The sequence below is a fragment of the Dromiciops gliroides genome, chromosome 1, assembly GCF_019393635.1.
Source record: "Dromiciops gliroides isolate mDroGli1 chromosome 1, mDroGli1.pri, whole genome shotgun sequence".
Lineage (NCBI taxonomy): Eukaryota > Metazoa > Chordata > Mammalia > Microbiotheria > Microbiotheriidae > Dromiciops > Dromiciops gliroides.
Genome location: NC_057861.1, coordinates 462522159 through 462546891, shown reverse-complemented (window position 1 = coordinate 462546891; position 24733 = coordinate 462522159). Strand labels below are relative to the sequence as shown.

At 37.8% G+C, this 24733-nt stretch overlaps 1 protein-coding gene across 4 annotated transcripts in view; it reads right to left on the bottom strand.

Moving 5' to 3' along the window:
• Positions 1 to 1161: 1161 nt before the first annotated feature.
• Positions 1162 to 24733, bottom strand: part of RGMB (repulsive guidance molecule BMP co-receptor b) — a 42518-nt gene continuing 18946 nt past the window's right edge. For all 4 annotated transcript variants that reach the window (XM_043977512.1, XM_043977510.1, XM_043977514.1 and 1 more), the window contains one exon: positions 1162 to 5571. In XM_043977512.1, the coding sequence (XP_043833447.1) occupies positions 4903 to 5571 (669 nt within the window). In that variant the 3' untranslated portion in view covers positions 1162 to 4902. The remainder of the gene's footprint in view (positions 5572 to 24733) is intronic.

Genomic DNA, 24733 nt, shown 5'->3' with positions numbered 1-24733 from the left:
AAAATGCCTGAAATTAAACATTTTATAAATTATGAGAAAATATATTTCCCCTCCCTTCTTGCAGAGGTGGTGGGATTTCATGGGTTGGAACATGGCAAACACATTTACTTTTTCACGTGTTTGTTGGTTAGTTTAGCAAAATTGTTTTTCCCCTTTTAATTTTTTGTTAAAAGGGATGGCCCTCTGTGGAGAGGGAAGTGTCCGTGTGTGTGTGTGTGTGTGTGTGTGTGTATGTGTATATATACATATATATATGTAAATGTGTTATTACATTTTTAAAGTATATATACATATATATATGTAGTTTTACATAATTGCACATGTGCAACCTATATCTGATTGCTTGCCACCTCAGGGAGGGGATAGGGGAGAGGATAGAATTTGGAACTCTAAATAAAAACGTTTATTAAAATAAAAGTATATATATATATATTATATATGTATTTACATATGGAAATGTATGTGATATTAAAATTTTCTAACGAAAAACAGTAGGACTTCAATAAGCAAAGATGTAGGAATGAGCAAGAGGGAAAGGCAGTCAAGAGAAAACCAACAAAGACTTGGAGTCAGAAAAATAAAAAAAGGTAGGGCACATTTGGAGAACAGTAAAGTCAATAAAGGAGTTTCAAGGACTGTGATGAAAAGGTTTTTTAGATGATTCAGAAAGGACTCCAAGATGAAGACTTAGAGCCAATGGATTCGATAACTAGTCACTGTTGAGAACCGAGCCTGGAATGTAAAGGGTTAAGGGGTCAGTGAGTGGTGGAGAAGAGATGCAACTTTTAAGTTGCTACCGGTGAAAGGAAGTTGAAAGAATGGCAGTTGTGGGGTACAGCTGATTTTCTTAGGATATGATCTTATCAAGTTTGAAGCTAAAAAAAAAAAGAAAAAAAAGAAAAAAAAAAGCACAGAGGGAAGATGCACAGGTGACATGCAATTACTGATACAGGATGCCAGAGGAGGTGGGAAGGGATAGGAGTAAGTAAAGATGAAGAGATTTACTCTTGGCAAGAAGGGGAATCTTTTGCTCAGAAGAGGAATGAAGGAATAGAGTACAGGTAAAGATATAGATACATAATAAGAGGCAAGAAAGCTGAGGGGTCTCAATTCTTTTATCCAAAAGTGGGGTGAGGGGAGAATGAGAGGGATCTGGAAAATGTAAGGAATGTATTAAGTAAACAAGAAATATGTAAAAAGGCTACAAAGCAGCAGTGTGGGTCCAGATTGTATAAATATACATTGTACAATATACAGTGGTACCAAACAGCTAAATTTCATGATATTTTACAGCCATGCATGAACATCCACAAACAGAATGGAATCATTCCATTCTGAGGTGGTCAAGGTATAGCATTCTAGAATAGAACTAAGGGAACTGTTGAAGTTAATTGTAGACAACTTATTTTCTTGGGCTGTTGTTTACAAAGTAATTGAAGCCGAATTTTCTCCCATTCAATGTGTTTCCTAAATAAAGAAAAAGTTGTGATGTAATTTTAAAGAATATCTAAGACATGGGAATATGCTAAAATTAAAAAAAACCTGAATCAGTATGTCAAAATTATAGTAGTGTTGAGTGCTGGACTTGAGCGTCAGGAGTTCCTGGGATCAAATCTGGTCTGATACCACACATGTAACCCTAGATAAGCCTTAAGCTTCCACGTCTGTGAAGTGGGGATAATAATACTTACCTTACAGAGTTGTGATTAGGATAAAATTAAGGTTAAAAATGGAAATCGTTCTGCAAATCTTATTCAGTTCTTATTTCTAATGACAGGCTCCAACACATACTGTCTAGCAACAGAACTGTCTAGTCAACATATGAACACAAACCAGATTTCCATTGAAAAACAGTGATCTTGCAACACTGTACCATCTCACAGAAGGAATATTTGCTGCCCGTTTCCTCATTTGTAAAATGAGGGAGTTAAACTGAATAATTTGAGGTCACCTCCAGCTCTGATAGTTTTCTGACTTATAACATGCACACACACGTGTGCACACACAGACTCAGCACAAGAAAAAAAACCATACATGCCATCACCCTTAAAAAACCTATCATCCAATAATAATATAAGAATCAAGAAAATGCTCTTGGTCTTTTGAATTTGGAGGCGGGTGACACAGAATGTCTAATAGATGGTTATCAGATATGCTGCAATGGGTGCTTTTTAAACAGATTCTTTCTGCACCTGTGTTTCTCTGCATTCTCAGCAGGTGTCACTATAACCACGACAAGCATTCCACAGCAGGGTATGTAACTTTATTTTTCTAGCATAATAATTTAAAGTATTTATTTACACACTGCACACTCACTCTTTTACACAAATACTTATTAGTATATCCATGAACCACATCTAAAAGTTTCCTGCAAAGTCTTGACACATTGTGGGGGTTTCTAAGCACACAAAGAAATATGAAATAATTGAAGGCTTCTTAAGGCAGTCACTGGAAGCATCTGTGGAAAATCCATGTTCCTTCTACGCTTGAGATCCCCAGGAGACCATTCACCAGCTTCGGACTATACACCCACATGTTTCGGGTGAAGGGAATTTTTTTTTTTTGACTAATGGTGGATTTCAGGAACCAACATGTGCAAGTTAACATTTTCTCCAGAAACCCAAGAGAAGGAACAGCAGAAAATGGACTTAACTCTATCCCCTAGGGAAGAACTCCCGTTTCTGAAACATGCTGATCTGTGGTACCTAGGATTATAGAAAAGTAGTATACAGGTATTCTAGCAAGAAAGGGAATTGGTTAAGTATGCTGTGAGAGTTGGGTACTTACACCCATAGTGTGATTATGTACCAGGAATACAGACCACTTTCACTTATTCTTTCATGTGAAACACAGAACTCAGCTTTATTTTTTCCAAACCATTAACAGAGGCACTTTTTTCCTTCCTGAAAAGAACCTAAAAGGGTAGAAAAGTGATGTGGCACACCTCTCAGTCCAAGTCTTCAGGGTCTCACCTACTGCTCTGAGAAATGGTCTTTCTTCAATTTGATAACAATTTGTGCAAAACAGATTAAAAAAAAAATTAAAGAAATTTGTTCAAATAGCACTTGATTTGAAGGTAGAGGACCTAAGCTCAAATTCTAGGTTCTATTACTTACTTAACGTGACTTTGGTAAGCCCGTTAACCTCAGGACCGGTTTTCTTATCTGTAAAAGAATGGGGGGTCAGGGGGTGGGGCTGGACTAAATAATTTCTAAGATCCTCTTAAGACCTATTTCCACTGAACTAGTTCTGGAGTGTGTCCTGACTTTGAGACCCTAGGCAAGTTACTTAACCTCTAAGTGCTCCTACTCAACTCTCTAAGACTATGAGTTGCAAAGAAGGTGCTAACCTGCATTGGTGGAAGGAATTTGCTCATCTGGAAGTGCCCTATAGCACTGAAATCAAAGGTCGCTTCCCTAGCGTGGAGCCCTTGTATCATACCATGTGAGAGCCAGGATTCTTTTCAACATTTTCCCAGACCTAGCATCAGCTTGTTCTCTCAAGCTCTTGGATACGTGAATGGACAAGGAGCTGAAGATATCTATCTCATCACAGCCCTAAATTAAACTAGCATTTCTCAGTGCAAAGAAGCCTCAAATCACTCAAGAGCATTGCTTCCTCAGCTGGAATAATGAAAGCAAGATTTGGTTTTTAGGTCTGCTAGGTCTACAGGCAAAGTGATGTGAAAGAGGGAAGCAGTTAACTGACAAATATAAGCTAAACACAGATTTATGTTACCAAAATTGTCATCCAAATGCAATAAAGCTGTGTTAGTTCCACCTGGTGCAAGAACATACTTCAAGCCACAATGAGGTGGTCAACGATTCATTTGACTCTGGTTATTTTTTTAGGTGGGAGAGTGGGGGAAGAGAGACATAGATAAACAAGAATGAGAGCTCTGGCTCCCAGACTTTTGAAAACAACACTGAGTTATTAGGTGGATAAATTACGACTTCTTAAATTCGCTTAGAGGTCTTGGGGAGAGAAGCTGATGCAATGACCTGGGCAACAATTATTACTTTAACCAACCACCTCCAATTTACCATGGTGGCCTAACAAAGCTTGAATTGTCATTGCTTCCATGTTCCGTTTCATCTTGGATATATAAACATGTTGCTAACTGAAGAGGGGTGACATGTATGAAAACCTTGGAAAAGAGGGTAAAGAAGACTATAAGAAACAACATAATGACATTTAGAAAGATTTTCAGAGGAAAAAAAGGTTGATAGTACATTAGGGGACAGAAATTTTGACTAAAAGAGGGCCTCTCTCATCTCTTTTAAAGAATAATTGGTAAAAACATCAGTGTAAGATTGGCAGTTGGGTTCTTTTCCTCAGTAGTCTACGATAAGCATTTACACTACACTTATCATTGGATAAAAGATGGAGGAAAACAGGATGAAGATATAGTTTAAATGACCTAATCAGCCTGATTTATAAAAATAAAGAATGTGATTTTTATGAACATGAAAATTGAGGTCCTTGGCAGCACAGCACTAAGAATCAGGTAAAAAAATAGTAGTAATGAGCATATCTGCGTCTTAAGTAGGCCTTCTTCAGAGGGAGTACTGGGTGTGGTATCTGTGTGTATGGACTATACATATTAACCATATACACACATAAATATTTAATATATAAAAAATAAAGTGCTTTCTAACAGGTCCCAATGCAGGGACATTATAAAACATTTCACAAAACTGCAAAACAAAATTGATACAATCAAAGAATACTACATCCAACATACATGAAAAACAGTCCAACACAATATGTACAATCCGGTGGGTGTCCCAGGACAAACATCCCTTCATATACATGGTATATACATATATACTCTTATCTTTTTACTCAATATATTATGACAATATATATTTTAAAACTTTTGTTATAGACAAAAAAACAACCCTACAAAAACGCCACAAGGATCAAGCATATGAGTCTAAGACTGATAGACAAGCTGCTACTTCCCATTAGGCCCCCAATTCCATTGCTGGGGAAAATGTGCCAGCGTTCCTTTCTAGGGTGTAGTGCCTGCACGTCCTCCAAGGCACTATGAGCCGCGGCAGTGAAGTTAGCATCACCAGTGGTGAGCAGGTCGAAGACACAGGAATGAAAATAGATGTCTTTCACTGGCATCTTCTCATGGCATTGAGTAGTGGCAGTCTCCAGTGTATACCCAGGCCAGGCTGGGGCTGAGGCAGGTCGGGGAAGCATCTGTCCCATAATAGCGGACACGTGCCCCTGCCCATCATCAATGCGCTCACTTGAGGGGCAGCCGTTCACACAGAGTTGCAGATCCTGGCTTTCTTCATAAGCCATAGCCAGGTTTTTGGGCATGCGTATGGCCAAAGTCAGGTAGCGACCTAACTGCCGCACATAAACTGTGGTTCCTATATACCTGGCATGCATCTCCACATGATGGCCGCTCACCTTCTCCACAATGTGCAGGCTTCTGATATCACCATCCCCGCTGCTGGTGGTGCCATCAACAAAGGCTGCTGGCAAGTCATCTGTCACGGCTTGGTACACTTTTTGATCGGTACACTCATGGTGGGATTTGAAGATAATAGTTATCTGTGGGAAGTAGGAAGGAAAGAGTTGTTGTTTTGGTTTTTTTAAAGCAGAGAAAAATTAGAATCACAACATTCTGGCTACTCAGTAGTTATGGTATTAATGGCAAGGGGTTGTATGTACTTGGGAAGAGGACACCTGGTACCTTTACCTTCAACTCTGAATCATTTACAGGTATCATGCCTGATACTTTCGTGGTGTTATTTTAGTACGATGGTTAGGAGCCCTCTTTATTCAGAACCGAATTTTAAGATAAATGCAAGGAACATACACAAAGGAAGATTTTCTCTTTGTTTTTCCATGATAGAGAGCAAAACTATTTTGCCAGACAGCTAGGTAGTACAGCAGATAAAGCACCGGCCCTGGATTCAGGAGGACCTGAGTTCAGATCCAGCACAGACACTTGACATTTACTAGCTGTGGGACCCTGGGCAAGTCACTTAACCCCAATTGCCTCACCCCCCCCCAACAAAAGCTATTGTGAAGACCATAACAACTCTAGAATATAATTCAGTAGGTAATAGAGCTACAAACATGTGCTAGGCTAACATCTATACATAGTTCTTTTAGTCACAACTTAAAAAAAAAACAAACTTTAACAGTGTGTTGCTTTATCCCATTAAAGCATGGTGATATTATCTACTAGAAAAGAATGAATTGCTAGGCTTAAAAATTACTGGAGTTCAAATACACAGCTCTCTCACTACCATAGCACGCTCCCTCTGGCCAAAGTGCAGAACCCCTCTTGGAAGACACACTTAGGCCTCTTCCTTACTTAGTCAATCCTTCCTCTATCTTCGTCCCACCTGATGCAGCCATCCATGCTTCCTTCCTCTTCCTATTCCAACCCACTTTTTTGTCCCATTCCTAGTTCCCTCCCCAAAAAGCTCCCCAGTCTTCTTAAAATGACAATTAACTAATCTAAAAAATTAACTGCTAATGGAGTAATTTAGGAGTTCTTCACCATCCTCCTTAGTCCTTAGGCTACCATCACACCCCCTCATTTTAAAGAGGAAGGAACTGAGGCCTACAGGGGTTAGATGACTTACCTAAAGGTCACATGGCTAATAAGAGGAAGAGCCAGGATTCAAACCCTGGTCCTCCGACTCCAATCAAGAACACTTTTTTATACTAGAGCATACTAATAACGACTTTTCTCCTCTGGACTACAAAGGGGTGTGCTATAACTAACAGTTACATCCACTGATGTACATCAATATTGAGATGAGAACTTGAGGGCTGAAATGAGTGAGGGAAACCCCAACAACAGTTACCAATTGTGTGTTTCTAAGACAAAGGTCACTTCATAGTTGGACGTATTTCCCACTGAATCCCAGCAGGGGATGCACTAGGCAATATGTTTCTGATGCATGCTGGCAGGGCAGAAAAGAGCTCGACTTTGTTACAACAAACATCCTCAGCCATTACTTTTATTCTGGACACACTGGCCTTTCCACTTTCTTGGCAGGATGCCTCTTGATTAACTGTGTCACTACAGAACAAGAGATTACACAGTGAGGAAGAAGATCCACTGGTATCAGCAAATGATTTTTGATAGAATTCATAATGGCCCAGAGACAAGCAACAGGAAAAGGAAGCTTTCCTATTCTGTCTAAGGTCTTGTGCCTTCCCTGTGTTGATTATTTTCAACTGACTCTGATATATCTTGTTTGCACACAGTAGTTTTCATGTCACCTTCCCTATTAAACTGGGAGCTCCTTGAAGGCAGGGACTTTTTGCCTTTCTTTGTATCTCCAGTGTTTAACACACTGCCAGGCAATTTAAAGACAGACTAATACTGACACAAGAGAAAGATCCTTTGGAGCCAGAAGCAAACTTGGAGGTGATCTAATAGAACACCCCCCCCCCATTTTACTGATATGGAAACCGAAGCCTAGAAAATGGCAGGACTTGGACTTGAACTAGTTCTGAATAATAAATCAACTGTATTCTGAAGTTTTACCTAATCTTTAACATCATGAATGCTCTATTTCCACTAACTTTTCCCTTCTTAAGTCTCTGAATGAGGAAGCTACCATAAAGGACCACAAAACCTAGCACTTGGAATCAATGTTAAAGGACATCTGGTCCACTATCTTTCTATGGATGAGGAAAACTGAGGCCCAATGAGGTTAAGGAGAAAAATCAAAAGAACAACCCTTGCTGAGGAGGCCCTAAACTGGAGCAAATCTACTATGTACTCTCCATTCTACAGGTTGCCCCTACTGTCACGCTTGTCTCATTTGCCCAACTTAGCCCACATTTGCTCACACAATTTAATTTCACGTGTTCCCACTGGTGTTGCCTGACTGGAATTTTCCAGACATTTCATTTTGCTTCATTCAGGCACTTGTAAAGTCAGATCTGAACCAGCTGCACCACAGCAGCTGGTTCACAATTCATATCCGCAGTCTGCAGCTGGAACTGAAAAAACATAGCTCAAAAGCAGACAATGCACTATGAAAATGGTGGGGTTTTCCCACCTCCAATTACCCTGAACCACAATTTCATTTCACTACCAGTCTTCTCACATTTCAACACCTTTTAACACTCTAGAGGAACGGGACCAAAGATGGTATTTCAGGAACTTGGTTGTGCATAAAAACTCTGTGTGTAAATAAGGTCTGTGGAAGTAGGTCTTTATCAGGTCTACTAAACAGTTTTATTTTGTGGTTCTAAATTCAAACAGCTTGACAAATATGACACCAAAAAATATATGATACAAAATACAAGAGTAACTCAAATCAGTTCTGCACTTGAGCAAGTTAGGGGTTAATATGAAAACCAACAATCATAAAAAATAGAATGGGAATTTTCATATAATAACTACCCTTATTCTCAAGAATTACAACATCAGTACTCAATGATTAAATGAACATTGCTTCAAAGAGTCAAGCAATTTGTCTTTCTAGTTAACCAAACTCTAAATTTAAACCAGTTTGGCATCATCTCCAGAAATAAAGCATTTTTTGCTCACCTTGGAAAAAACCAAGAGTAAATCATTTGGTTGAGACAGAAAGAAAAGCATTCATATCATCCAGTTCTCAATAGCAGTTTCCAAGAGAGGCAAACAAGCTGCAGTACAAAACATATGGAACTATTCACTAATCTTAACCAAGAATCTGTTTTATTCATTAACACTCTCATTTCAATCCAGAAACTTAACACTCTCCCTGCCATTTTTTATTTATCACTTACACCTAAAACACTTTATATAGACTCCCACACATGGCTGTCTTCATCTGTTATGGTGTTCAAAATATTAAGTTTTATTCCCACTTTTCTGTATCAATGAAGAACTCTAATTACTCAAGATAAATCTTTGTGTCTCTTTTCAATTTCATTGGGATGATCTCTACAAGAGAAACTACTGTCAAGATTCTTCTTGGTCTGATTTTCTACTGGGAAGATGACCTCATACATAACATGTGTGTGGAATAACATTCTAGAAAGTGTCTAGATTAACATATTCCAAAGTGGAGTTTGGGATTATTTTAGGGGATTCTGTGTAGTGCAGATCTATTTACATAAGAGGTTGTGGGATAAAAAGAGAAAATGAGGATAATTAGAGATATTAGAAGAGTAAAGACCAAAAATAGTGTGTCACAAAAAAAGTGTTGGCTTTGGAATCAGAAATCATGGGCATGAATCCTTCCATTGCCGTTTACATCTTTGTGACACGAAGCAAGTCTCTTGTCTCTAGTTTCTCCATCTATAAAAAGGTGTGTGTGGGGGAGGGAGTGAGAAGAGAAAGGAACAGAACTTTTTGCTTTAGATCAATGATTTTCATAAAGTCACGTCTTCATTCTGTTTCCTTTTTGATTATGCAAAAATTTGCTTCCTTGTAACCAATAAAAGAGATATCAGAAATTTCTTTTCTCCTAATTAAGGACAGAAAAATCTATTCATTCTGAGTAATTCTTTCCCAAAATATTTCAAAAATTTTAAACTACAATTTTTGAAAAATAAAACACTTATGCTTCCAAGTAGAATTTATAAAAGCTTTTGTCAACATGAACAAAATTCTTGTAATTTAATCAGAAGAACTCAGTGAATCTCTAACACCAGCTATAGAGTTTATTTTTTTTAATGAACTAATCCATATACTGTAATAACTCAATTTGGCACATTTGCTCTATGCCACACTATTTATTATTGATGAATCTTATTGCTGTACATTTAAAACATCAATGTCTTTTGTTAAACTTCCTCCACCCCACCCATCTCAACCACCAAGCTGTAACGATTGGAATAATGCCACCTGCTGGAGACTTACTGTAGAAGAGTTCTGCCCATGAAGCGAAGGTCTTTGAGGGCAAGACCAGGCATCAGGAAGTGACGCGGACGAGTGGGAGGAGGAAGGAAGAGACTGGCGCTCGGTCTTGCGCTCTTTCCTTTGGACTCTGGTGGAGAGCGGAGCTAGAAATGTGCTCTCCCTTTAATAGCTAGGAATTTAGGCCTTTTTCTCTCTCTTTACCAAATTCTTATTCTCCTTAATAAATGCTTAAAAGTCTAACTCTTGCTAAAGCTTATAATTTATTGGCGACCACTCATTAGATATTTTAGACAGTTTAGCTAGAATTTTAGCCCTTAACAGATGGCTGACCACGAAGAGGAAAGCTAACCCTCAGTCTTCTGATCTGCTGGTTGGGTAAGAAATTTCTCCTCCCTCTCCCTTTAACTGCTAAGTACTGGTGTACTGGCTGTGTTTTTCCTTTAAATTTTTTCGAATGGACCTTTTAAACTCCCTAATTACCCTATTTTTGATTTTAGTCTGTTTAACCAGACAAATGGGAGATAAGATCATGTTAATGCTTTGTTTTTGTGGATTTTCTATTTTTCTTTTTATTTTTGTTAAAAGAGCCAGCAACTTACTCACACAAGGAAATATCTCTCCCTCTCCCAACCATGCTTTTTCAGAGAAACCTGAAGAGATTCCTGCAGCTTTTCCCAGTTCTAACACTAATTGTTGCTCTAATTTTGCATGCCTGGAGGCAATGACCCACCCTCTAGAAGCTTTTAATCCCCTAGCACCTGGAGGCAAAGTGGGGGAAGAGGAATCCAGGCCTGAGTTCAAAATCAAGTCTGATTCAAATTGCGCTGGTCCCTCCCCTCCTCTCCAGACCCCACCCTCTACTCCTCCCATGGCCAAGCCCATTGCTTCCCCAGCCCGGGAAGTCCAAAGATCTAATGCTCATGCGCAACTTTCTCTAACTACATTTGCAGCTTCAGGCTCAGCCCTTCCCCAGCCTGGCTGTGCTTTTGAGACAATCTTAGAAAACTCTTTAAATTCCAGATATGCTCGTTTTGTTCATAATTTTGCTAACCTGCTTTTGTCTTTAATTAGTAATCTTATAAAGCGTTTGTATGGTGAAAAGCCCGACAGACAATATAGAGGGGTTAAAGAAGAAAAACTTAAGCTGAATAAGAATGACAATCATCACCATAGTTCAAGACTCCGCTTCTTTTGCCATGGAAGGGTACATATTTTACAGAAATGTAGAAGTAAGCAGCAAGGTATTGATATGAGTATTGGGGATTTTAGATATCGGAATCAAAAGTGTTCTGAATTCACTCAGATTATTAATGTCAGTTCAGAGGTTACATAGGATTTCTATGCTATTACATCTACATTTTGAAATTAATGGTATGGGTTTATTTTCATAGAGATTTTCATGCTTTTGAGATTGTGTTTTATACTTAGTTTTTAAAACAAGGAGAATATTTGTAAAAGCTTTTTATAGTCATGTGATCAAGTTTATATTTTATAATACTCTTATTGATATTAAGTTCATATTCATTTAGACTTCCTTAGTTTGAATTTCATTGTCTTTTATTGTTCCATGTGTATTTTCTTCTATTCATTTGTCTATCTAATTTTGAAACATTGCAAGATGGTTTTGATTTTATTATACAATGTTAATTCTGGGAGTATTGTGCTCCCATATTCTGAGTTGTTTGTTTTTGTTATTTTTTCTCAACTGATTATTTGATCAAACTCTTTAAAGCATTTCCGTGGCAAATTGGTTGCCATGGCAAGTGTAAATTGATTCTAGAAGTATTATTTTTGATAAGCATATTCCCAAAAAAAAAAAAAAAGAGGGGAACATTTGTAAAAGTTTTCTATTTTCAAAAAAAAAAGTTCTTTGAGATTCTGTTGTGCTTTAACTTATATTTAAATATGTTCAGATTTTTCACAAAAGTAATTGTATACTAAGTAAAAAAGGGTATTATTTGAAATTGTTGCATAATTATATATTGTGTTCTGAGTCAAGATGTATTCACATTTTTTGCAATCATTTATTATCCTCAATTTTTAAATCCATATGAGACTTGGATTATGGGAACTTATCATTTAAGACACTAATTACCTTTATTCTGAGTTATCAGATGCCAGTTGGCCAAGGTGCCATCCAATCACAAGAGGAATACATGCAAGAGCAGACACTGAACTGTCACATGAGGGGAGACATGCATGAAGTCAAGGTATGGCCGAGGGAACGGCTTTTGACAAATGTTGAGGTTGGATTCTCTTGGTTTAATATTTTATTTTATTTTTCCCCACAATATTGTACAGATGGCTGGAAGTATTCATCCCACCCATCTCACTTCTACACCTGGCTTCCATGCTCCCTCCTATATGCCTGATGCCATGGACATCTCAGTCCCATGCATCTGATTAAGTCTGACTCAGTTTCCTCCAATATGTTCGGTGGCATGGACATATATTCCATCCACCTATTTTAAGCCTGGCATACTGCATGGACAGTACATATTGCTCAAGTGTGGGAATGCTCATATCCCATCATTTCTCTGTTCTTTTATGGTAACCCCCATAATTATCTCAGGTGTCATGATAAATAACAGTGTTGAATTTGGCCTTGACACCTGTTACCAATTATATTAGATTTTCTAATTTCTCATAATGGCATGAGGATAATTAGGCAGATGATGCAAAAAGTGATGAAACAAAGATAAAAATTATTTTTAAAAATTAATATCGCAGCAATTGTCTTCTCAATTACTCTCCATAAGGGGGGACTATAATAATAATGTAATTTTAAAGAATGGTTCAATTTTTGTTTTATTGTATGTTTCACGTGTTAACAACTAAGATTCTGTATTCCCTTAGACATGTTTTTGAGAACTTTCATTGTTTGATTTGATTATTGACAAAGCTATTTTAAAGTTGTGTTAAGCTCAATTTTGTAGGAAATTTCCTGGCTGATTACCAGCATCCACACATCAACCCCTGAAGAGACTTCCATTCCACGACTACACCTAGAGGACATCTGAGAAAAGACTTTCAGAGACTTTAAATGAACAGTTTTGATTTGTTGTTTTTGTTGTTTTTTTCTCTTTCTGTTATAATATACACCATCTGTAACATGTATTCTCTGCAGAGGCCCTCCCTTTGCAAGACTAATGTCAAAGCGTCGGTTCATGAGGACAAAAAAAAAAAATCGCTCCTCTGGACAAAACTTTCCTCTCTTCCTTTTCTATATTGTTGTTCACATATTATTAGTTAGCAATAGTTATCATATTGTTTTTACTGTTCCGTCAAGGAAACATTTTGTTTCTTGAGGAACAACAGGGGGGACTGTAACGATTGGAATAATGCCACCTGCTGGAGACTTACTGTAGAAGAGTTCTGCCCATGAAGCGAAGGTCTTTGAGGGCAAGACCAGGCATCAGGAAGTGACGCGGACGAGTGGGAGGAGGAAGGAAGAGACTGGCGCTCGGTCTTGCGCTCTTTCCTTTGGACTCTGGTGGAGAGCGGAGCTAGAAATGTGCTCTCCCTTTAATAGCTAGGAATTTAGGCCTTTTTCTCTCTCTTTACCAAATTCTTATTCTCCTTAATAAATGCTTAAAAGTCTAACTCTTGCTAAAGCTTATAATTTATTGGCGACCACTCATTAGATATTTTAGACAGTTTAGCTAGAATTTTAGCCCTTAACAAAGCCTTAGACAAACTACTCCAGCTCTTCTCATTCATTTTTAATGCTTCATTCCCTGTGATCTTTACCACCCACAAAGTCCATCAAGAAGAGGGGGTGGGTAGAAGGGGGGAGAGCAGAGAGAGTCAAAAGGAGGGGGTGGACAGAAAGAAGGGAGAAAGAAAAGAGGGAGAGAGAAGAGGAAACAGAGAGAAAGAGGGAGAACCAAGAAGGTAAGAGAAAGGGAGAGAGAATAAGAAATCCAGAGACAGAGAGAATACAGATCAACCTCCCTCAGCAGTGGTCTAATCCAATCCACACCCCCAAAAGAATCCCTACTGATAAAATTGACAAGGAGTGATCAAGCTTTAGCCTCCAGACCTACAAGTGAGAGGATATCCACCACCTCCCAAGGCAACCAGTTTTAGGATCCCTTTAAGTTCCTTGAGGGCAGGGACTGTCTAATACATTTCTTTGTATCCCCAACATTTAGAATAGTGCTTGGAGAGCATGGTGGGTGCTGCTTCTTGTTGTCCTCTTTCAGTCCTGTCCATGACCACATTTGGGATTTTCTTAAAGATACTAGAGTGGCTTCCTTTTCCAGCTCATTTTACAGATGAGGAAACTGAGGCAAACAGGGTTAAGTCACTTGCCCAGGGTCACCCAGCTAATAAGTGTCAGAGGCCAGATCTGAATTCATGAACATGAGTCTTCCTGCTCCAGGCCCAGCACTCTATCCACTATGCCACTAGTAGGTGCTTAATAAAGTGTTTATTGACTGCTGAGTTTGGCCTTCTGTACCCAAAGGGAATGAGTCTAATCCATTCTCCATAGTATAGCTTTTCAAGTGCATGAAAATAGTTACTATGTTTGTCCCACCCTCACCCCACCCTCCAGCCCTCTCTACTCTGTGCTAAACATCTCCAACTCTTACAATCAATCCTTCAACAGTATGGTCTTGAGGCCCTTACATATTCTGTTTGCTTTCTATCAACTGAGCATCTAGAATCAATCAAGCTTATCAATGTCAATCATACTCTCAAACAAAGCAAAAACAGTAACAGACCTAATTAAGAGATAAACAGGGAAAAAATATTTGCTAAAACGTACTATGGACAATGAATTTATACAAATACTATACAGAATCTACCTGACATGATACACATAACAACTATACAAAAACGATTATAAAACTTTTCACACAAATAAAGACATATCTAAATAACTAGAGAAATATTAATTGCTCATGGGTAGACTGAGACAATATAATATAATGACTACCTAAATTAGCTTACTTATTCAGTATCATGCCAATCAAACTACCAAAGAATTACTTTATAAAGTTAGAAAAAAAATAACAATTCATCTGGAGAAACAAAAGGTCTAGAATACTAGAAAAGTGATGAAAAAATGGGAAAGAAGGAGGACTAGCAGTACCAGATCTCAAACTGTTCTGGAAAGCTGTAGTCATCAAAAGAACTTATTATTGCATAAGAAAAAGAGAGGTTGATCAGTGGAACAAAATAGGCACAAAATATATAGAAGCAAATGATCACAGTAACCTAGTATGTGATAAACCCAAAGACTACAGCTGCTGAGGCAAGAACTGACTATTCAGCAAAAAGTATTGGGAAAACTGGAAGTAGTCTGGCAGAAAATAGGCAAAGACCAACATCTCATACCATATACCACCATTAGATCAAAATGAGCAGATAATTTAGACATAAAGGGTTATATCATAAGCAAAGTAGTGGAACATATAAGAAGACACCTGTCACATTTATGGATACAGAAAGGTTCACAGGAGAAAAAGTGGATAAATTCAATTATATAAAATTAAACTTTCTACACAAAGAAAACCAATGTAGTTAAATTTAGAAAAGCAGGAAATTGCACATAAGCCCCCAAAACTATTTGCAACAAGTTTCTCTGATAAAGGTTTCATTTCTAAAATATATAGGGAAGTGAGTCAAATTCCCCAAATTTCCAAGAAAAAGAGTCATTCCCCAGTTGAAAAATGGTCAAAGAATATGAATAGTCAGTTTTCTGAGGAAAAATATCAAATCATCAATAGCCATATGAAAACATGCTTTACTTAAATCATTCATATTAGGGAAATGGATATTGAAACAATTCTGAGCCCACCAGATTGGCTAAGATAACAAAAAAAGAAAATGACAAATACTGAAGGGCAGAAAACAGGTACACTAAATGCACTGTTGATGGAATCCAACCATTCTAGAGAACAATTTGGAACCATGCTCAAAAATCTATTAAACTATACATACCCTTTGAGCCAGAAATCCTGTTTGGGGTCTACACCCCAAAGAGATTAAAGAAAAAGGAAAAGGACCCATACATACAAAAATATTTATAGCAGTTCTTTTTGTGATGGCAAAAAATTGGAAACTGAAGGGATAACCATCAACTGGGGAATGGCTGAACACATTATGGTATATGAATGTAATGGAATACTATTGTGTTATAAAAAAATGAAGAAAGAGATGGTTTCAGAAAAACCTGGGAATACTTGTATGACCTGATGCAAAACGAATTGAGCAAAACCAGGAGAACGATTTATACAAGAACAACGGTAATCAACTGTTAAAGACTCAGTATCTGATCAACATAATGACCAGCCACAACTTCAAAGAACTCATGATGAAATACGCTATTTCCAGAACTGATAGAATTAGAGTACAAATTGAAGCACATTTTCTTATTCTTTTTTTGGACATGGCTAACGCAGGAATTTGTTTTGAATGACTATACATATTTTTTTAACACATTTTATTTTTCTTGCCTTCTTTTTCTTACTATGAGAGGAGGAGGTGGAAAGAGGGAGAAGACTTTAAAACTGAAAATATAATTTGATTAAAAACAACAACAACAACAACAATGGAAAACCACAGTGACTTCTAGCACATTAATACAAAGTAATTTCAGGAATATGAATGCTGAATAACTTTGGGCGATCAGGGAAGGTAGCACCTGAACTGTACTTTTTAAAGAAGAAAAAGTAAAGAGGGAGTTCATTCCAGATATGGGGTCTAGTATGTACAGAAACATTAAAGCTGAAGACAGAATGTCATTTCTAGGGAACAATTAGTGAACCAGTTTGACTGAAATGGAGGCTATAATATAAATGGTAATACACAACCTACAAAGATTGTTGTGAAGAAAGCACTTTGTAAGCCTTAAGATTATATATAAAATTGAGTTGCTGCTATTATTATAATTACTACAAAATTTGCAAACTTCTGACCAAAATGGCTGCCTGAATGGAGGCATACTGCCCAGCTTCCACATATTTACTCTAGCAAAAAACTGGAAGTTCAAAACCAGACTGAATGATTTTTTAAAGCCAACAAGAGGGGCAGCTAGGTGGCGCAGTGGATAAAGCACCAGCCCTGGATTCAGGAGTACCTGGGTTCAAATCCGGCCTCAGACACTTGACACTTATTAGCTGTGTGACCCTGGGCAAGTCACTTAACCCCCATGGGCCCCGCCAAAAAAAAAAAAAAAACCCAACAAGAAACTATGGTCAATTCTTCCATTACAAAACTGCACAAGAAGTCAGCCAGAAGCCTAATAGCAGAAAATCCTTATAGCAAAGCCAATGCCAGTTCAGGCAAATGTTCCGTCAAGGAAATATTTTATTTCTTGAGGAACAAAAGGGGGGAATGTGGTAAAAAGTTTTAACAGTCGGTTAGATAATGGAGAGACGCCAGTTTTTGGGTTTTTTTAAGGACCACCCTTTTGGGGAGGAGACCAACAGCATTGCCTGCTGAGCACTCAACTTCTGACTTCCGGGGTACGAGCTTAAAAGGCAAGGAGAGAACGGAAGTGAGAGCTTTTTCCTGCTCCGCTGGTCTCCTGGCTGCGCTGCACAGACAGATGCGGACTGGAGTTTGACTCGGCCTGGCTCTCGGTTAACAGCATGCGCTTGACTCGGTCTCTCTCCCCAAAAGTGGCCTTGGGTTTTGGTGAGTTTTATACAGAATATAGACTAAGCCTAGACTTAAGACGATTTGTATTGTATTTCTACTTTCCTATCCTTCTAATCAATATCACCTTGTGACTACCATACAATAAAGGCTATCTAGAAAACCAGAAGCTTCTTCCATTTACTAGTCTGGGAGATAAATTAAGGGAAAGGTTGAGTAGGGGAGATTTATGATCTAATATCCAATTTTAATCTCACACAAACAAGATGTCAGCCTATCAGTGAGACCAGAGATTGGCCAGTTACTTATGTAGCCTGAAAGTCCCAGGGAGTGGCAGCAGAGGGCAGCAGCTACCACCTAACTATCATCCTCAGACCCAGACATGATAGGTCTCCTAACACAATCTATTGTGATACTATAGATGGACATGAAGATTCAGTACTCGGAACCTCAAAGATCCAGGGAACCTAATCTCAGAAGGTAGAGATCAGCCCAAGGACCCAGGGTGAAACCATACAAGCCTGACCATACCATTCAAAATCATAGCAGGAGGAAGAGCATGGTCATAGAACAAAATCCCAATTTAGGAACTAAAGTTGGAAAGATGAGTAAATCAAAGAATACTCTAACCAGCATCAATTTTTCTTTCTTTCTAGTCGAGAGATCACCAAAAAGGAGAAAGTAACATCTAACTACTACAAGCAGCAACTTAAAAAAAAGATTTTATCCTAAGGACTATATGAATACCTAAATAAAGTGGTAAAGCTTACCCAAGAAATGTACTTCCTGAAAACTAGAATAGACCAAACAGAAATTAATGACCCCGACACAGCAAGAAATATTGGAACAAAAATGAAAAGAAAATCAAAAGTTTTAGGAATATTACAGTCAAAATTCAATTCTCTTATGTTAAAGAAAGCATACTGGAACCATCCAGAAAGAAGCAGTTCAAATACTAACTAAATAGAAGATTCACATGAGATCTAGCAGCTTCTACTATTAACTAAAAATCTTGAAATACAAATTCCAAAAGGAAAAAGAGATCAGCTTGCCATCAAGAATAATTTCACTTTGCAAAGCCAAGTAGAATCCTACTGGAACAGAGGGGGTAAATTGGGTCTTTAATGGAACATTGTATTTTTAAGTATTTCTAATAATAACAATATACCTAAGGAATAACTTTGAAATATAATGAAAAGGATAAAGAGAAACCTAGAAAGGTAAATTTATTTGGGCATTTGGAAGAAGCTATATGGTGATGTAGTGCTAACATTCTAATAAAGGGAAAAGCAACAAGTCCCTTTGGAACTTTAATATTCTCACAGGGTCCTGAGGGAATGGAAAAAACAAAACAAAACACCTGTTCTGAGGGTTTGAGGAAGAATGGTTTGGAACTTGCTATTTCTCCTAACTGGGATGTTGAGAAAACCATACGAATATGAAGAAAGAAATGAGCTCAGAGAAAGGGCAGCAGATGAATCTTACTTTTATCTGAAATGGAATAAAGGCTGGTTGAACACTCAGCTTTGTGTAGATATACACCAAACTCAACAAACAAGGGAGGAATGGAGGACTGTTTATGTGGAAGGATAATATTGGGAAAGGAATAGTCACAAGCAAAACAAACTGAAATCCTGAAAGCAGAATCAAAAAGGGGAAAAAGGAAAAGAAAAGTAGAATCTATGGGAATGTGCCTTACATTGCTTATTAGACAACTGGGGAATAGTCAAACAAATTGTGGTATGCAAATGTATATGTAGTATATGAACTTAATACTGTTATGCCATAAGAAATGATAAAAGAAACTATTTCAGAGAATCCTAGGTTGTGTGAATTGATTCAGAGAGAAGTGAAGTAGAACAATTTATGTAAGGGCAGCAACATAAAGAAAAACAGCTTTGAAAGACTTAAGAAATCCGATCAATGCAATAAGCAACCAGGTCTCCAAAGGACTACGATGAAACATGCTCCGATCTCTTGACAGAAAAGTGATGGACACAAGGTGAGGAAAGAGACATAGTTTTGGACATGGCCACTGTGTCCATTGATTATTTATTTATTTTTTATGACTATGATTATTTATTAAAAGGGGTTTTTTTTTTTGATTTTTAAGAGGGGGTCAGCAAAAGATGTAAAAAAGAAGAGGCTGCTTATAACACTTAAAAATGCGCAAAAAAGAACAAAAGAAAGTTGAGAAAGAAGCTTAGACAAGCAGGACAGTTTTGAAAGTAGTGTTGCTTTTAATTAGTAGATACTTAAAAAAAAAGTAAAATGGAGTAAAACAGAGATTCATGGTTTCATATTTGAAGCCTCTTTCTGTGTTCTGTTTTGTCTTTGTATTTAGGCTAAGAATTTTTAAAAATTAATTTTAAAAAACTGAGAAGACTCCCCAAATTCTATGATAGCTTGAAAAATCAATTTCATCTAGAATAATTAGAATATTTTTAGAACCTCACAAAGATACAGCAATAAGGTTTTTTACATTTTAATTTTAGAAAAAAAGTTACATTTCACCAAAAACAAATTTCCTCTGACTCTACAAAACTATATAATGCCAAGAAGCTGCATATAAATCAATGAAGCAAATATAACTTTATTATCATCATACAGTACATTCAATGAATGTGAATGATAGAATGGCAATAGTTAGAATGCTGGCCTCAGTCAAAAAGAACTTGGTTCATGTCTTGTCTTTGCTCTTTCCTAGCTAATATCACCATAGGAAAGTCACAACCTTTCCTTGTCCCTGGCAACTCTCTAAGAGCATCTAGTGACCTGCATTAAGAAGGGAGCACTTGGGTGCTCCCAAGACTGATGAATTTCATGTCTAGACCTATATGTATGTGTGTGTGTACACACACACACACACACACACACACACGCACACACATGATTAGGGAAGAAGGCGGCTTCAAATCCATCATTATTATTTTTAACTCCCTGTAGATATTTAGTTTAAGAATGATATTGATTGCTTTTAAAAGTTATCTCCATATGGACTCTCTCTTCCTTTCCCTACTCTGGTGACACATCTCATCCTCTCTATCAGAAAAGTAACAAATAGACCAGGCTTTGTTTTGTCCTGGATGAGTACTACATGCAGGAACAGAGGTCGTTTGGCAGCTAAAGGAGCACTTGGCAATGGGGTAATAGATACACACAGTTGGAGGCTTTTAGGGTGGTCTGAGATGTTAACATGGAACCCAGCTGTGGGAATCCACTGGCAGAGAATAACCATATTAGAGGCAGGGGTAAAAGATGCCAATTTCCACAAAGTAATTCACAAAACAAAAAAGACCAATTAAATTCAGCAACAGTTCATCAAATACTTGTTAAGCATAAATATAATACACTGTGATAGGTTTGGGGCATACAAAAATGAAACATTAACCAAGATTTATCTCCTATGTGCCAGGTACTATACTAAGACTTGGGAATACAAAGAGAAAAATGAAAGTGTCTGTCCTCATAGACCTTATATTCTTTCAGGGGAGGCAACATATGTGTGCATGTATGTATACAGATGTACACATCTACATACATACACACAGACACAATATATTTAAGGCATTTGGGGAGGTGGGAGAATTTTAATAAGTGGGGAAAAGAGCTAATCAGGAAAGGTTACATAGCAGGTAGTAGTTGAACTGAATTTTTAAGGAAACAAGGGATTATAAGAGACAGAGATGAGAAGGGAATGAATTCCAGGCACAGGGAACAACCAGAGCAAGGGCATGGAGATAGGAAGTGGGCTGTAAGGAATGACAAGAGCAGTTTTGATGGACCAGAAAGCGTGGGAAGGTTAGAAAGATAGGTGAAAAACCCTTTGACCCAGCAATACCACTCTTGGGTCTTTTTCCCAAAGAGATCATAAAAAGGGAAAAGGACCCACATGTATAAAAATATTTATAGCTGCTCTTTTTGTGGTGGCAAGGAATTAGAAATTGAGGGGATGTCCATCAATTGGGGAATGGCTGAACAAGTTGCGGTATATGAATGTAATAGAATTCTATTGTGCTGTAAGAACGATGAGCAGGTAGAGTTCAGAGAAACCTGGAACGACTTCCATGAACTGATGAGTGAGATGAGCAGAACCGGAAGAACATTATACATAGTATCATCAACATGATGTGTTGATCAACTGTGATAGACTAGATTCTTCTTACCAATCCAATGGAACAAGAAAGTTCCAAAGGACTCATGATGGAAAAGGCTCTCCAAATCCAGAAAAAAAAAAGGAACTGTGGAATATGGATGCTGATTGGACCATACTATTTCTTTTGTTTTTGGTGCTGTTGGTTTTCTGATGTGAGGTTTTCCCTTTGTGCTCTGATTCTTCTTGTAAAATATGACTAATGCAGAAGTATGTTTAATGTTATTATGTATATATAACCTATATCAGATTGCCTGCTGTCTAGGGGAGGGGGGGAAGGGGAGGAGGGAGGGAGAAAAATTTGAAATTGGAAATCTTATATAAACAAATGTTGAAAACTATTTCTACATGTAACTGGAAAATAATAAAATACTTTTTATCAAAAAAAAAAGAAATTTTTAAAAAGAAAAAGAAAGATAGGTGAAAAAACAGGTTGTGAAAGGCTTTAGAAGCCCAACAGAGAAGTTTATATTTGAGCTTAAAAGCAAGAAAGTCACTGGAGTTCATTGAGTAGGGGAATGACATGGTCAGACATGTTTCTGGCAAAATATCTTTCCATTTAAGGTAAGGAATGTTCCATCTGTGTCTCTGCATACCCAATGCCAAGAAGAATGTATGATAGGTATCATATAAATGCTTCTTGAATAATTGATAGACTAGAATAGAGACTTAAGTCAGTTAGGAAATTTCTGTAATAGTCCAGGTGAGAGATGATGAGGGCTTCATCCAGGGTAGAGTAAGTGAAGCAAGAAGATTTAACAAATGAATGGATGGATATCTGGAGTCCTAGATAACTAGAAGGGTGGGGCCCTCAACAATAATAGGGATGTTTGAAAGTTGGTTAGGTATAGAAGGAAAGAAGAGTTTTGTTTTGGACATAGTAAGTTATCCAGTTGGAAATGTTAAAGACAGCTGGAAATGTAAGACTGAAGCTCAGGAAACAGAGGAGGGATGGATATATAGCCATGCAAGTCATCAATATAGAGAGAATAACTTTTAATTATTCACCAAGTAAGACTAGAAAAAGAAGAGGGCTCAGGACCCAGTACTGTTGGGGTAGACCCATGGTCAGCTAAAAGGAGAAATCCAGGAAAGAATAGTGTCACAAAAACCCAGAGAGGAAAGAGTATCCAGAAGGAAAGAGTGTTCAATAATGTCAAGAAACATCAAGAAAGATGAGGACTGAGAAAAGACCCAGCAATTAATAGATAATTAGTAACTCTGGAAAGAACAGTTTCAGGGTTAAGAAGTGAGTAAAAAGAAAGGAAGTAAAGGCAATTGGAGTGGCGGGGCTGTCTTTGAAAGGGACGATTATGGGGATGCTAGAATCTAGTGAGGAAGAATTTAATTTTTGAGGATGGAGAGACTCAATTTTGTTTGTAGGTAGTAGAGAAGAAACCTGTAGATAGAGAATGTAGACTAGAGAGAGAATAATTATGTTGGCAAAATGCTGGCAAAGAAGAGAGGGGTTGGAATAAAAAGTTATAGGGCATTCAAGACAGTAAACAAATAAGTTACTTATTTTGATAGTCAAAATTTCACAGAAATATAGCTATATATACTCCTATGAGTAATATTTCATATGGTAGATGTTTTTCTCCATGACTAACCCTGCCCATCCCATCTCACCTCCACTCCCCTCACCTCTCCTCCTCTCCCCCAGTAACAACAACAAAAATCAACCAGCTTTCTGCTGATAAGATTATATACATCTAACTAGGCATATCTTTAGACTATAAGGCTAATAGATCCTGCTGGAGTTTGTGTTCTGTTGGCACGATCATTCAAGAATGTATGATATGTACCACCTCACTATAGAAAAGCAAAACAGCACAGGCAAAGAGTAGTACAAGTTTTGAGAAGGAAAAGATCACTTATGGGGGGAGGGGGAGAGAATCAGGAAAGGTTTCATAAAGGAAGGTAACACCTGAGCTGGGCCTTAAAAGAGAAGGATTACAACAGGCAGAGATATATATATATAGGGGTGGGGGTGTGGGGGAGAGAAGGGGCCATGGACCACAAGCCCAGGAGATAAAGTGAACAAAGACATAAAAGTCTGAGAAGGTGAGATGAGCTCAGCAAACAGTATATAGTCCAGGAAAGCATAAAAGTAGCCTAAAAAGGTTGGCAAATTGCTTGTTTGATTCAGGGCTACTAAATAAGAGGGTCAGGAGTTTGTATTTTATTTTGAAAGCAAATATGAATTACTGAAGGTGTTTCAGTACAGGAATCCCGGTCACTATTCCACTGCAATTTAAAAAAAATAGTTAATTTGTCTTTCATCACCCAAACATTTATAAACATATCTAGAAAGAACTTGTTATTAGCTTTTCAGGTGAGACCTAAAAAAGAAGTGATAAACCCCATCACCCTTGAAAGGTATCACTCAATGTATCCTACACGAAAATTTACCACCAGTTTCTCCCTCCTATTTTCTGCAATGTAATAACCTTTGAATTATGAAAGAGTAAAGTTGCTCTCAAGAGTTAGGCCTGAAGCTAGACAAGTGCAGACAGCTTTCCCAGCCCAGGCCTGGGTGTCCTCAAAGGCCCAGATTCTACCCGAGGCTACAGGGAGGCCTGAAAAGACCAAGGAAATCAGAGTCTTAGTCACTGGTCCCTAGCCAGGCCCACTCTTTGTGGTCTGTTGATGGGAGCCAAATAATTAAAAAAAAAAAAATCACAGTGGAATGGCCTGGAAGCCACAAATGATCTAAGTTTACACACCAGGCACATAGTAGGTATTTTTTAAATACTTGTTGAGTGACTGATCCTTAAAGTTACGCAGGCTGAACTCTGAGCTTGTCCAGACCAACGTGGGGGGTGGGGAGGTCGAGGGAGCGCTCACCCTTGCTGAGTCTATCACAAACATTTTTCAGATCTAGAAAAATACAGAACAGCAACAAAGGTAAGAAAACCTGAAGGCTTTCCACAGTTTTCCTTCCTTTTGGGAATAATAAGTCAGGCAGGAGGGGGCCAGTGACAACAGTTCGAGAGGTCATTGACTCAACTGCAATTTTTCAAATTGATGCCATTTCCTTCTTTTCTTAAGTTCTCTAGATTCTCATGTCATAGACAGAAGGCATAAACCCCATAACCTAAAGATTACTTTCATTTTGGTAACATGAA